The 15,439-nt window shown below is 35.6% G+C and overlaps 1 protein-coding gene across 4 annotated transcripts in view; it reads left to right on the forward strand.

Annotated features, from left to right (window-relative positions):
- Positions 1 to 15,439, forward strand: part of Drosha (drosha ribonuclease III) — a 118,132-nt gene that overhangs the window by 36,596 nt on the left and 66,097 nt on the right. For all 4 annotated transcript variants that reach the window (XM_046422296.2, XM_046422297.2, XM_046422299.2 and 1 more), the window contains 3 exons: positions 4,307 to 4,378; positions 6,127 to 6,208; positions 7,155 to 7,229. In XM_046422296.2, the coding sequence (XP_046278252.1) occupies positions 4,307 to 4,378; positions 6,127 to 6,208; positions 7,155 to 7,229 (229 nt within the window). The remainder of the gene's footprint in view (positions 1 to 4,306; positions 4,379 to 6,126; positions 6,209 to 7,154; positions 7,230 to 15,439) is intronic.

Raw genomic sequence — 15,439 nt, forward strand, 5'->3', positions numbered from 1 at the left:
AACCTCAGAGATATAAAAGGTTTTGGAAGTCATTAAGCCCACTCGACCCCTCATGTAATGCCTTTTCATGTAATGCCACCGGAGCTTACAAATGCAAATAATTTAGTTAGCATGAAAACAATCTATCTGGCTGGGGTCATATCTCAGATCTCAGTGGTAGAGTGCTTGCCTAGCAAGTGCAAGGCCCTGGGTTTGATCCTCAGCACAACATAAAAATAAATAAATAAAATAAAGGTATTGTGCCCAACTACAACTAAAAAAAACATAACAAATATTTTTTTTTAAAAGAAAATAATCTATCATCTTTTTTTCTTAATTCTTTAAAGATGATATAGAGCTCATTTTGACTTTTAGGGTAACCTTGAAGAAGAAAAGCAGTGTGGCTTCAGAGAGACCAGGGTTTAAATGTTAGTGAATTCTACCTACTAGCCATGTGATTTGATTACTGCAGTCTTTATAAGCCTTTGTTTTCTCATCTGGAAGATAGGGGCATTAGTTATAGCAGTCTCTTCAGATTTTGTGAAAAATAAAGCAAGATGACACATAGAAAGTGTTCACCGGGGTGTTTGATACATAATAAATATTGGCACCTCTTGTTTTAGAAAAGATGTCAGACAGCTGGGTTTGAATCTTGTAATTCTTTTATTTTTGACCTTGGTCGAGTGATTCTTTGAGCTTTATTAATGTGGCTATTCTTGGGATTTTAGTTAGAATCCAACATACTGTATTAAAAATAGTTTGTTTTTTAGGTCTGTTTTAGTAGGTTCACATCAAAAACATAACTTTTTAAAAGTCTCTCAGCACAAGGTTTGACACTTAATTAATGCTAAATTAATCCCTGTTGTTGCTATTGTTATAAAATAAAAGGTAAAACCTCAGCATATATTATATATGAATGTCTTAAAACTTGAGAACTGTGTAGTGAGGCGCCCCATCATTTATGCTGGAGATGATAAAATAAGTTTGAGTTTTAAACTGAGTGTTCTATAGTCTGTGGGAATTAGAGCCATTAAAGGCCTTTTGGATTTGAAATAGTCTCCGAAGAAAAAGAATTTTTAAATCATTTTACTGATCTGATTCATTTTCGTATAGAGAAAGCACATCAGCAAGAAGGGCATGCCTGTAGTAGTAACTATAGAGTCTCCACCAAAGCTGGTTCTGACAAGTTCTCTTAAGGTCTCCAAGCCTTAATGGCTAAGCATATAGCATCTGGGAAAATTTTATCCTTTTATGTAATACATTTACCATTACTTAGAATACCTGATGGCATTAAGGGCTTTAACAATAAGTATCGTTATATAATATAATACATAAGTTTTTATAACTTTACTGTACAGAAGATTCTTCCATTTGCAGAAGAACAGGAAAACTTCTTGATCATTTCCCTCCCACCTTAGTTGGTTTTCCATTTCTAGTGACCTCACTGACCCCTAGATTTGGTCATTCATTGTATGGAAGTAGTAGTATTAGAATGTAGGGGTTTAGGGAGGGTGTTTTCTTCCCAGGATGAGTTAGGAGTTAGTATCATTCAACATATGATATTCTTCACTTTTAAGTTCAGCCTATTTTAAGAAGTGCTAGTAGGAATGTATGTGATTGGAGGGCATAGGTTGGGAGCTGTTTTGGTGATCTTGCCAGTAACAGTTTTTCCGATGACTAATGTGTAGTAAAATGACCAGCTGTCTTGGGAGATTAGGGTAGATAAGGAGATGCCACTTCTCCAAGTTTGTGTGTCTCAGGAGGGCTTTGGTGGTATGGATAGAGGCTCAAAAGAAAATCAAATGTGTAAAAGAAAGAGTTTTTTAAACAAAATCTTCAGAAGTGATTTGAGGTGAAATTCCATGAGGAGAGGACTATGTTTGCACATGTTATCTGCTGAGTGCTTTTGCACATGATAGGAAGGAGTGAAGTTGGCACTTTTTTGCTCTGTCTTTTGTGTAGGAGTGCTTGCTCTTTTCTCTGCAGCTGACTTTCTTGCTTAGCAATTCCACCCACAGTTCTTTCTTCCATACATACTCTGACCCCCAGGGACTTTGTGCTTCCAGCTGTGGTGGATAGCTCTGTTCCTTATTTGAGTTTCAGATGGCCTATTGGATGCCCTTGTGATGTTCCTTAGGTCCCTCAGCCTTCCTGAAAGGGAACTCTTCATCCTCCCTGCACACTGAGTTTGATGTGCTCAGGAGACATTTTCTTGAATATCTGCCTTTGTATTAATGCTATTGTGACCTACCTGTTCGCTCTTAAGTCAAAAACCTAGAAGTTGTCCTCTGTTCTTTCTTCTCTCTCACTCCCATGTTGTTGTGTGGATCAGTAACATCTTCTAATATGTTTAAAAATGTTCCCCTCCTTTTCAGTATTTCCTTCATTTAGCTCTGGCTTGTTGCTTTGGATTCCAGTCTGGTCCTCTGGTCTTTGTTCCCTCTGAGCCATTTCCACAGTTTCCATAGTGGCCCATATGAAATGTAAAGTATGATAGTCTTTTACTTGACTGTACTTGAAAGTACTTGAGTGATTTCTTGTGCCACATAGCCACAAGCCTTGGCCTTAATATGATTTGTGGGCAACATAATGAAGTTAATCTTTTTTCAAGAATTACCTGACTTTTCTCTGTGCACTTTATTCTCAAATGACGAAGTGACTTCTTCCATCAGGTTCCTTTTTTCTGTCTTGCTAGAAGCTAAATTGTCATGCTGCCTCAACTTTATTTTTCTGGATGGCCCAGGAATTTCCTCCTTATTTTTGAAAACATAACCTTATTGGTTCTTTTGTATTTTTTTTTCTTTTGCTTGCTTTTTATAATTGCAGCTGTAAGTTACATTTTTATCATATTATATTATATTTGTTCATGTGCCTTTCTTTCTCTTTTGGATCCTTACCTTTTAGGGCAGGAACTGTGGCCTGCCTTAAATTATAATTATAAGCCTGGCATAGTTGTTTACAAACAATAGTTATGTATTGTTTGCGAACAACTACGTTAAATCATGTAAAAATTTGTAATTATGAAATATTTTTATACAATTGGAGGAATAAAGTAGAACTTAAAAAATAGTAGTGGCCTTAGCATGTTGCTTTGATTAGTTGAGGATTCAGTATCACCAGGAGGTTGAAAATGAATCTCTTATTCAAGTTAATTATGAATTTCACACAATCACTATCTAAAAAGAAAAAGAACACCTAAGAAGTAAAACTTGATTTCTGAGATTTCCAGTAGGTGGCGATATAAGGCTATTTTTCTTACCATCTGTTTTGCTGGTACAATTAAAATTTGTTTCTTTTTGATTGCTATGGTTTATATAAGCGGTTCCATAGTCTTATGCATAGATTGAGTAGTCAGAAAAACCCACTTAACACCTCTCTAGGGCCTCTGGGTCTATTATTTTCCCCAGCTAGCCAGCCAAGCCACTGCATTAACTTCTTTTCCTCCTTTTGTCATTCTTTTCATTCATTCAAAAATATCTTTACAGAAAGCTGTTATGTCTGGGTGCTAGGCTTGTGTCTGTTGGTACATTGGTAGAATAAGACAAATGGATTTATTTCATACTGAGTCTTCCTTTATTTTCGCATATACACTAAATATTAGAACAAGTAATGAGAGGTGTGTACTCTGGCTAACGGCTGCAGTCTAGTGCAAGAAGTCCTAATTTACCAGTATCTGGTGTCTTAGGCAGGATATCATGACTCTCTGCCTTAGTTTCCTCTGTTGTACGATGGGAATAATAATCAGACCTATCTGGGGATGCTCTGATGGTTATATGAGTCCATATTACAAAACATAAGAATGGTGCCTGGCCCAATAAATTCTAGCCATTATTATTTTTATTCTATACTTGCTGTTTTTGCTCAAGAGCCAGATAGGCAGCATGAATTGTATGCTCTTCAATGAGCTATGAATCCTTAACTAATAAGTCATCAGTCGGCCATACTTAATCTCATGAAGAACTGAAGATTCTGAAAGATTTTTTAAAAACCTGAGGGGATCAAGTTTATGATTGTGGTTTTATTAATTCTTTAGAGGTGATATGTTTGGTTTTAATGGGTTCTTGTCAATTTCTGCTACTGTTGGTGCTGCTCATACTATTAATTAAACACCAACATCATGCAGGTTTCCTACAGATGCCTGGCCAGCTGGGTTCTTGACATTAAAATCCAATAGTTGTGGACAAACTTCATGTGCGTGTTAGTAGCGAAAATGAGAGTGAAACCTTCTTATTTGTTTGATGGCCTCTGGGTCAGGTAGCAGACACATTCTGTGCCATATTATCCTGCCGGGAAGTATTGGGGAACTGAGTCTCTCTTCTCATTGCAGATTCCACTGTGTAAAGTAATTAGATTCAACATAGACTATACGATTCATTTCATTGAAGAGATGATGCCTGAGGTAAGTGAAAAGCTTGTTTAACAGTTTGTTGTAGTTCTTTTGTTTATTCCACACTTGGAAAAAAAAAAAAAATTGGCCTTGGTCAGCTCTGGCTTTTTGCCAGAGGAGGTCCTTAAAATACCATGATCACTGTCAAAATGGTCACCGAAATGTAGCTCTGATATCAAGGTTAAAATTTGGGTCATTTTTAAACTCACTGACCTTTTTTTGAACCTGCTTCTGCTTGTGTCGCATCTGCTGGTAGTGACTTTGCATCTGTTTCTAGTTTATTTTGTGTAGGGGACAGATTTTGGTTACTGGCCATTATCAGAGAGGAAATTGGAATAGTGAAACTGAATCTGATAGCTGTTAGAATAATCTTATTCATTATCTCCAATGACAAGATCAATGCTTAGCTCATTTTTCTTTCCATATATTTACATATCTTTCCTAATTGTTTTTCATTGCGGATGCTCAGCAGCAGATTTATCTAAATATATGCAAGAAATTTAAAATTCCAAAGCAAGATTAATGCGAATCACAGAATGATTCATTGCCTGATCTTGAATTTAGTGGTGTCAACAAATCACACTAAGAAATAACAACTAGACAGCTAACAAGCCTGTGCACTTAACGTTGTTTTGGAGCTAGGGTCGATTTCCAGAGCCCCTGGCTCTTCTTAAAACTTGTTTAACAATGGAGCTCTGTCATGGGCAGGGACCTCCAACGGGAAATTAATGGGCATGACATGCATGTTTAGTTAGCACCTATTTTATTCTGGGAAAGTCCTGTTCATTCTGCCTGCTACTTGAAAAGAATTAAAGAGAAGGGCATGTCCCTTCATTTTCCAGTGTAAAAAGCCTTTTTGCTTCCTTTTATATCTTAAGGTCATAAGCCTTCATTTGCTGTTGTAAAAGTTTATGACTTCTAGTATGATCTCATGCGGGGTGATTTATGAATCCTGAGCAAGTAAAGTAGTAGAAAGAATTAGTAAACAAGTCTTACTTGCAAATATATCATCTGTTTAGCTTGTTTACAGGAGAAATTTTGGTACAAAGTTTTGTGATTTTTTTTTTTTTTTTCAGTAGTATTTGAGGTTGAACTCAGGCCTTGCATATGCTAGGCAAGTGGTTTACCACCGAGCTACATCCCCAGTCATTTTTAATTTTACTTTGAGACAGAGTCCTCACTAAGTTGCCTAGGCAAGCCTTGAACTTGAGATCTTCCTGCCTCAGCCTTCTGAGTGTCACTGGGATAACAAAGTTTTGTAGTTTTTCTTAGCTTTTAATTTGTTTTTGCTAAGAGTTTGAAGTTTTTTGGAACAGGACTACTGCTTTTGGGTAGCATGGTAACAGTGATTCTGATTGTGTTGGATGGAGTGGAGAGGCTCCGTGATGAACAAGTCAATCAGTGCCTGAAGATATGTGTGTAATTTGAGTTAATAAAACATCCCCAGGAGGTTCTGATATGTTTTATAATTGGATTTGAAAACTGTGATATGAGATTTGACTTTAAATTTTGTATCATTTTATTTCTGTACTGTAAGGCTGGGTTGACATTTTTGTAGAAATCCTAATGTCATTATTGTCTCCTTCACTTCTATCTGAAACCATGAGCTGTTGTAAGACAGAGGCCCAATATTTTAGGAAATTGTTTTTAAGTATAGTTTCAACAGACACTTTTCTAAGATCCTTGGCTAGAAAATGTTGAATCTTTAGTTATTATATATTTACAAATCTGTCATGATTTGACTTTGGTTTATTTTTCAGAATTTTTGTGTGAAAGGGCTGGAACTCTTTTCACTTTTTCTATTCAGAGATATTTTGGAATTATATGACTGGAATCTCAAAGGTAATTACAGAATTTAAAGAAAAAAGTAATGCTTATAGAAGAACATTATATGTGAAAAATGCTTGTAAATTGGGGGCAGATAGTTGAAATTCTTATTTTTGAAATACCCATAGAAAAGTGTATTATTCATAGGAACACTTGCTATCACTTGATATGACTAAGTTTTTCTAGACTTTACTTCTTAGTAATTTGATGGGGCATGTTATTAGCCAAGAAGTTGGTACCAATTATTATGAGTAACTACCTTGATTTATGTGCATTAGGGAAAATCTCATGAGTTAATATTTTAAATCTACTGAACTGTGCTCTTATCAACTTCTATGATGACACTGTAACAGAGAACTTCAGTTATTAACACACACACAGAAAGCAGAGTGATCTAATCGATTAAAAAACTTGATGATAGTAGTTTACTCTTTTGAAAATGTCTGTATTATACTAAGTATTTACTTATTTAAAGCAGTGTATTCATTAATAGTTTTTCAAACCAGTTTTCAAATGAATGAATTGAATTTGAAAGGCTTTTTAAACCACATGTATTGATGAATGGCTTCTCAAACCAATAGCATTTCAATTTTTTAGTGTATTAATTAAAATGAGAAGAAAATGACATGCAAATTTATTATATTATGCTCTAGTTGAGTTATAAGAAAAACTTGAATTTTTGAATTTCAAAATTAACTTTACATATTTGCTCTCCAGAGCTCTCATTTGTCCCCTTGACTTTCCATATCCTGCTCCTTGTGATTCTTACTGGTTGCTGTGGCAGTTCCAGATGATTGATTAAGCTATTGAAGAGTTGGGGGAGTAGGAGTGTTATGTCCCCACTTCTGGTGGTGTTTTTTGGTTGCCATAAACCAAAAAAATTCTTAGGAATTAGGGTGTAGTGTTTGCTTTCTAAATTGTTTGATTTCTTTTCTCTTTCCTTGCCACTTGTTTGCTTTAGGTCCTTTGTTTGAAGACAGTCCTCCCTGCTGCCCAAGATTTCATTTCATGCCACGTTTTGTAAGATTTCTTCCAGGTAAAATCATTTGACTTGTCAGTGACTTGGTGAAATAGTGCATATGAAATTAAGCCTACCATTCTCCTTTTAATCTTTAGGGGAACTTTCCCACCTTGGACACTATTCATGTATCTACTTTTCAGGTTGTACATGAATTGTAAAATTTTACATGCTGATTTACACTCATGCATAATTTATTGCAGCCCCGAATTAGATGAGCAATGGAAGAACTGATTTGTAAATTTTGAAAATCTACTTGATAAAATATCATGCAAGTGTTAAAATTAACAGAAAATGCGTGTGGCTTCAAAAATGCGTGTAGCTAATTGGAAAAAAAATTAGTATACAATTTTATATACAATATGACGTTAACTTCTAAAATGACTGCAATACTAGTTTTGCTAAGGTGGTAGAATTATAGGTGTTTTTTTTCCCCTATTTTTAACACAATTTTAAGTATTTTATGTTTAAAAAAAGTGGTAATTCTCCCACTAAACTAAAATATATAAGTAAATATATGAGTTAAAATAATTTTTAAAGAAATCCAGCTGTAAGATATTGGCAGTATATTTAGTATTTTAAAAATGCTTTGATTTTTAATGAAATCTTTTAGATACTTTCTTGTTCACAAAACCTTTTCCTTTGAGGTTCCTGCCACTCTGTTCCCACTCTTTTCTCTATGATTTCCTAGTCAATGACCTGCTTTGTCAAATGAGTGAAAACTGCTTACAGTTTTCTGCTCATAGCAAAATCCTTTTACTAATCCAGTAAACTCAGGGGTGATTAATCACTGAGCCACATCCCCAGCCCACTCCCCCCAACTTTTTAAAAAAATTGTTATTTTTGAGACAGGGTTTTGCTAAGTTGCTTAGGGTCTCTCTTAAGTTGCTGATACTGCCTTTGAACTTGCGATCCTCCTGCCTCAGCCTCCTGAACTGCTGGGATTATAGGCATGTGCCACCACGCCCAGCCACGTATTGTTTTTTGACTCTTTTTATGGTGATGATTGTCACAACTCAGCCACCTCTTCCCCAGGTGAAAACTTGGTCTGGGCCATGTCCATGTGAATGTATCCCTGGAATCTGATGCCAGTGTCTCACTTGCTGTGATGTTGTGTACTTCTGGCCTGTCATGCCTTTGTTCCTTAACTTCTGCTTGACTCTTCCCTTCCTTGTGCACAGCCCCCGTTCTGTGCTTTCTTGACCAAGTCCTGTGCTCCTTGATCTGTCCTCTTTCACTCAGCCATTGTTCTACCACCATGTCCACGTAAGTATCATCAAGCCAGCCACTTGCCTTTTCTTCTGCATGTGGACCACTCAGTGATACTAGAGAAAAAAAAATACAGTGACTGCTGTAGATCTGTGTTCTGCAGTCTTGACTGGGGAGTTTTTCTTCATCTGCCCAATTCTCCACAATAGCAGTTTTGGACTTCAGTCTTCAGTCATGCTTTCGTCCTCATGCCTCTGGTCCTCCTGGTAGCAGGAGTTCTGGCACTCCTCATGCTTCAGAAATCTCCTTGGAGCCTGTCATACAGTCTTCACGAGTGCAGACTTCGTGATTCATTCACAGGCCAGCTTTGCTTCAGTGCCAGAACCCCTCCATCTGTCCCCATTGCAGCTTCTGATACCTGTCCCCATTGCAGCTTCTGATTCCAAAGCCAGCCTCCAAAGAACAGTCCAGATGGCCTGTGGCAGTGCTGACTGGACTCTTGACTTTGTTTTTCTTCTAGGCTCTTTTTTCCTCTTACCTTTGGTTTCCCTTGGTTGGTTTTGTATTTTGTCTGCTCAGTCTAGTTTAGACTTCCTTCAAGAGTTAGAGGAGAGGGCGCTCTTTGCTCAGTTCAGTCACGCACAGTGACTTCTTTTTATTTTAATCTTTTTGGTAATGTTTGTTTTGCTTAGAAAATGCACTCAGAAGCTTTTCTCCTTTTTATATCTGGTTTCATTTCATCAAGATGTCCTTTTTTCTTTTCAAGTGAATATGTCTTTGATTTCATAATGGAGTTTTAGCAATAAACTTATTAGAAAGGGTGTTAGAGGAGTTTGTTGAAAAGCCTTTCCTTTTTGTATCTCTATGCCTCTAAGGCATTTTATGACCAAACAAATCTCTAAGAAAAAGTGGGCAGTTTTAAAATGATCTTACAGAAAAATCTTGTGTCAGGTATTTACTTTATGGGATTTCAACTCACAAAATGTTTCTCATAACTATGTAGGGATAATATTTAGGCTGTCATAAGGAAAAAGTCTATTGATTTATTTTTAAACAGGATTTACTGTTTTATTAGATTTCCCTTTGAAAATAAATGTTTTAAAAAACCCTGAAGGATAGGGAAAAATACCTAATGTATAAAATGCATTTGATATTGGATGGCAAATTATGGTAGATTTGTTTTTCATGATATCATTTCATTAGGGCTGGGGATATAATTGTGGTAGAGCTCTTGCCTACTGCATGTGAGGCCCTGAGTTCAACCCAACACTGCAAAAAAATGAAACGACTTTGTTAAGCATCCTGTGTGGCGCATCTCTCTGTGTGTATGATTCTGGGGATACTGTACCACTTAGCTACATCCCCAGCCCATTTTAATTTTATTTTGAGACAGTGTCTTGCTAAGTTGCTGAGGGTTTTGCCAACTTTTTCTGAGGCTGCTCTTGAACTTAGAATCTTCCTGCATTGGCCTCCTAAGTTGCCAGGATTAAAGGCATGTGCCTGTAAACATGCCCAACAATCAAAACATTTTTTAAAAGAGTGCATTAAAGTTAGGGATGTAGCTCAGTAGTAGGCCACTTCCTTAGTGTGTGCAAGGCCCTAGAGTCTATTCATAGTACTGGAAAAATACAAAACAATCTCCCCCCACACACACACACAAATCACATAAATTTTTTTTTCTATGTGTAAAATTTTCACATGGTTGTCATCATACTAGTATATGATTTGCATTTTATTTTTTAATAATTCATTGAGCAGATGGATGTTTTTAAAGATTATGCTAGTGCCAAGTTTCTTGTCAAACGAATCACATTAGTTTATGCTGCCATGAAAAATGTGTTATTACTCTTTTTAACATTTTAGGCCCATTCGTCCTTCTTTCCTCATTCCTTTCTTCTCCTAAAAATTTCAGCAGTGAGCTCTGTGAAGCAGAAGAGTGAACCTTGTCTATTTCTTGTTTTACCAATGCTGACATAATTCTTGGCAGGTAGCAGGGACTGTATATACTTGTATACTATCATTCATAATAGTGCCTTATTTAAATATTAGTGTTTTGGTTACTGATGAATGTGCTTTTCAGATATTCTTTGGTATCATCTCTCTCTCTCTCTCTCTCTCTCTCTCTTAAAGAGAACCTTTGATAGAACTAAAACAAAAATACTGAAAAATTCACGCAAATATAGGCCTTAGTGATTTTTCAAAGTGAATATGACCATGTATTTTGTACCCAGATCAAGAACCAGCATCCAGGAACCCTCTCTGAATCCAGTTGCTGCCCAGACTCAGTGGAAAACACTATTCTGTCTTGAAACACTGTTTAGTTTAACCAGTTTTTTTTTTTAATTATAAAAAACTAGAATTATATATTCTCTTTTTTTTTTTTTTTTTTGGTAGTGAGGATTGAACCTAGGGATATTTTGCCATTGAGCGACATCCTCAGCTCCAGTTCTTCTTGTTTTTCATTTTGAAACAGGGTCTCACTGAGTTGCTTAGGGGTTAACTAAGTTGTTGAGGCTGGCTTCAAATTTGCAGTCGTCCTCCCTGAGCCTCCCAGGTCACTGGAATTACATGTGTGTGGCACTGTGTCCGGCTGGCTTTGTTTCCATTTAGTGTTTAATGTGTTTTAGAGCTGTCTGTTGTTGGCTTATTCTCGTTGATGTATAGTTTTATATGGTATGACTAAATTAAAATAAGCCTATTTATGATGAATGAATATTTGGGTCTTTTCAGATTTTGTATTTGTGTGTGTATATATATAAGTACACACACATTCTTTTATATTTATATTTATAAATAGCATATGAACATTCACTAAATACCTGTACATGTCTTTTTGTGAGATTATGTATATATGTTTTTCTATAACATATATGCCTAGAAATGGACACTGTAGTTCTCATATTAAGCTTTATAATTACTTTTGAACAGTTTTCAAAAATGATTGTAGCATTTACCTTCCTACTAGCAGTATATGAAAATTCGTGTTGTTTCACATTTTCTCCAATACCGGGCATCCTTCTTTCTTGTTTTCTCTCTTACTCTCTTTCTCCTTTCTTTTGCTGGGGATCAACACAGGGTCTCATGTGTGCTAAACACACACTTTACCACAGAGCTGCATCACCAGCCCTTTCTTTTTCAGATTAGCTGTTCCAATGGGTATTCAGAAATATCACATTATGATTTTTTATTATTTTAATTAGTGCATTATAATTATATATTTAATTGGAATTTATTGTGGTATGTTTAACATTATGGTTTTATTTTTGCCTTTGATGACTAATGAATTGATACACCATTTTATGTATGTATTTAGACTGTTGACTGTTTAGATTGTCTATAGATTAGACAGATTATTGACTATTTAGATTGACTATGTTGACTATTAGATATTGTCTTTTTAAAGTGCCTTTTCAAGTCTTTTGCTCATTTTTCTATTGGACAATATTTACCTTTTTCTCATTGATTGGTAGAGATTAAAAATATATACTATATATATAAGTTCTGTGTGTGTGTGTGTATATATAGATATATATATCCAGTATCTTCTTTGTAGATTGTTTTTTGATTATCTTAATGCTGATTTATATATATATATTTTAGTTGTAGTTGGACATGATACCTTTATTTTATTTACTTATTTTTATGTGGTGCTTAGGATCAATCCAGTGCCTGGCACGTGCTAGGCAAGCGCTGTATCACTGAGCCACAACTCCAGCCCTTAATGGTGATTTTTGATGAACAGAAATTCTTTAGTGTAATCTTTCTTTATTATCTTTTGTATCTTGTTTATGAAATTTTTGCCTATCCTGATTTCATCAGGCTACTCCCATTTTCACTTTTAGATCTAATCTATCTTGAATTTGTTTTTATGATTGGTAAAAGATGTAGGTCAGAGCTCACTGTTTTTAATATAGACATCCAGTTGGCCCAGTGCCATTTATTGAAAAGTCCTGTTCTTTCTTCACAGAATCAAATTGCTTCTGTCTTTTATCCTTAGCCAGTTTTGTGTACATGTGTGTGGTGTGTGTGTGTATATGTGTGTGTGTGTACAGAAGCAAAAAATATAAAGTAAAAAAGTTACCACTCCCTTCTACACACATGAAAATGCAGAGGTGCTTTGGTGGTTTGACTTATTTTAATGTACCTTTTTTTTTTTTAAAGTGGAGTAACTCTAAACATGTTACACAGTTTGCCTTTTTAACTCAAATACTTGACATTGCCTTTTAACTCAAAATATAGACATTTTCTGTATAAATCCTTGCCTCATTCCTTAATACCCACATAGCATTTCATATTACAGATGGCATTACTTTATTTAATGATTCCTCTAATGATGAATGTTTTGTAGCTCTCTCTTTTTCTCCATTGCATACAAATGCTTCAGGTGTAGTCTGTGCATCTATCTTTTTGCATTTGTGTGTTTCCCTAAGGTAGGATTCTAGAAGTGAGATTACTTGTTAAGATAGTATGCACATTTTAAATTTGGAAAGCTGGCCAGATTTTCTCCAGAAAGAACATACAAATTTGCAATTCTGACTAATAGTTTTTATAAAAAGCATGCTTTTTGTATCACCTGCCAAAGCTGGGTATTAGTAGTATTTATAATTTTGTCCATCTGAGAAGCAAAATGTAATGCCACTGATATTATTTGCATGTTTCTTAGCTTCTTTGAGAATGAGTAGCCTTTTAGATATTCCAAGTATTTCATGGTCCTCTCATTCTCATTTATTTATTAATATCAATATCTTTTAATGTTTTAAAAGTTTTATTAGTCTTCATAATTTTTCTGTAGTTGCTCAACTTACCCATTTTGAAAATAGCTGTTTCAGTTGCTTTATGCAAATTTATAAAAATTAAGTTTGATAATTTAAACCAGGGATTATTCATTGCAGGCCAGTTTGCCAAAAGCCAAATCACAGAGCAACCAGTGTATTGAGATTTTAAGAATTTTCTCAAATGTTTGTTTCTTTTCTATCTCACTCTTCCCTTTGCTTGCAAAACAGCTGATAGGAACTAGACCCAGTTTAAGGTCTTATCTAACTGTAACTGGCTGGGGGCATAATTCAAGATAGTAAGATTGCATCTAGGGGAAAAGCCTATTCATTACTTGTATCATTACTCTACCAAAGCACTAAAAATCTTTTTTTTTTTTTTCAAATTGACTGTCTATTCATATTTGGAAATCACCTCTTCTAGAGCAGTAGTTCTCAGGTTTGGCCGGCAAGAGGCCAGGGGTGAGAGATTTCAAAATTTCTAGGAGGCAACTGTAGTTTAAAAAAAATAAAATGATTGATGCAGTGTCTTAATATAGCTTTTTATTTGGAAAATTTAAAAAATATATGTTGTTAATTCAAATTTTATAAAATAAGATTTTATCTAGTCATATTGGTAGGAATATATAGAACATGTAGAAATGCAGTTAATGCAGTTATACAGCTATTCTCAGTATGGGGAAAGGGGAAGGTATTTTTATATTTCTTAAAATTAAGTGTTATATAGTTGATAAATACTTACTTAAGCAGCCATGTACTTAACACAAATTCCCTAAAAAATTTACTTCTCTTCCAAATAACCATATAAATAATTAAGCAATATAAAGTCAGAGAATTGAGTCTCTAAGAAACAGTTTATAAAGTCTGTCAGTTCATTAATGACTGTCCAGATTCATTCCCTGAAACACAAACTCCAGTTCTTCCCGAATAATGAGCCGTTGTCACAGTTCCAGTCCCAGAGCTGGCAGAATTCCTGCTAACCTTAGCCTACCCGCTCTGATTTCTCATTTATATCATGTCCTATTTATCTCAGCCAATGAGATAAAAATTACTTTCTAGTCCTCAGTGACATAGTTCCATAAATCCCAGCATAAACTTGTAGCAGAGCAGACAAACCCAAAGAGCCAATTCATTAACATTAGTAAATTCATGGTAGTCTGAAAGCAAGTGGCCATGTTATTTATCTGCTTCATAAAGTCATTCCACAAATATTTATGGGTATCTTCTTTTACCAGGCTGGGTGTGAGGGACACAGCCCATTGTTGTTTCATGGGCTCTGGAAGAACTCTGATTTTGTCTCTCTCTCCTTATATCTCCATGTAGGTTGAACCTCAATACCAAATATGGAACAGTCTCAATCCTCCTTCCTTAATAATGTTTCTCCTCAGGTTGTCTGTCCTGAGTTTCTCCTTTTTCATCGTGTTAAATAACCATGATAGGTAAAATATTTATCAGCTTTTAGCTTGGATTTAGAGTTGCACTTGATGTGCATATTGTGTTCATTTGTTTTTTATGTCTAGTTTCTAAGTTGCTATAGAATTCATTCTTCCTCTCAAATTGGGCAATGCCTATACCAGTCATTTAGCAAGGAGTTGGAACCTTTAAGAGACCCTTGGTTTGTAGGCTCAACTATTCCTCTTTCCGGGTAGCTCTATTAGTCTCTTCACTTTAAATTCAATGCCTCTAACTCTTTTTACTTTTATCTGAAGTACTATGGAGTCAGCCAGCCGTAACTATAACTGCTTATAGGGAGTCTATGCTGTTTATATACCTGAATCTGTAAGTATCTGCTCCTTCCTCTGTGCTCCTCCTGATACTGGTTCGATGCACATGGGAATAGTTTCTTGTTCCCTGGTGTTGAAAATTAAATACCCAAAAGACTCTGAGGCAAGCATAGAGAGCAGGTTTTATTTAAGAAAGACAGACTTCTGAAGAGAAGGGGGTCTTGAAGCTGAAAGCCCATGGGAAGGGATGTGACTTGCTTTTTTATAGACCTCAGAACCCTTGTCTTTAATCATTGTCTTCTCTTTCTTCCCCATATATATGTGACAAAGAGCAGGAGCATAGAGGTTGTTAGCAACCAGAGTGGAAGAGCACAGTTGCTCAGTTTGCTGAGGAATGTGACATAGCCTGTCCACTTAGGCAAGGCAGGGCTCTAGGTAGATTGCTTTTGGCAAAGAAAGCATGTGTGGGTTGGCACAGTGGGCCCTTTTATAGAATTATTTTCTTAACCTCGGGTTCCCACCT

This window comes from Marmota monax, unplaced genomic scaffold (assembly GCF_021218885.2).
Source record: "Marmota monax isolate L192 unplaced genomic scaffold, Marmota_monax_Labrador192_F-V1.1 WCK01_AAM20220418_F8-fsc00077, whole genome shotgun sequence".
NCBI classification, from domain to species: domain Eukaryota; kingdom Metazoa; phylum Chordata; class Mammalia; order Rodentia; family Sciuridae; genus Marmota; species Marmota monax.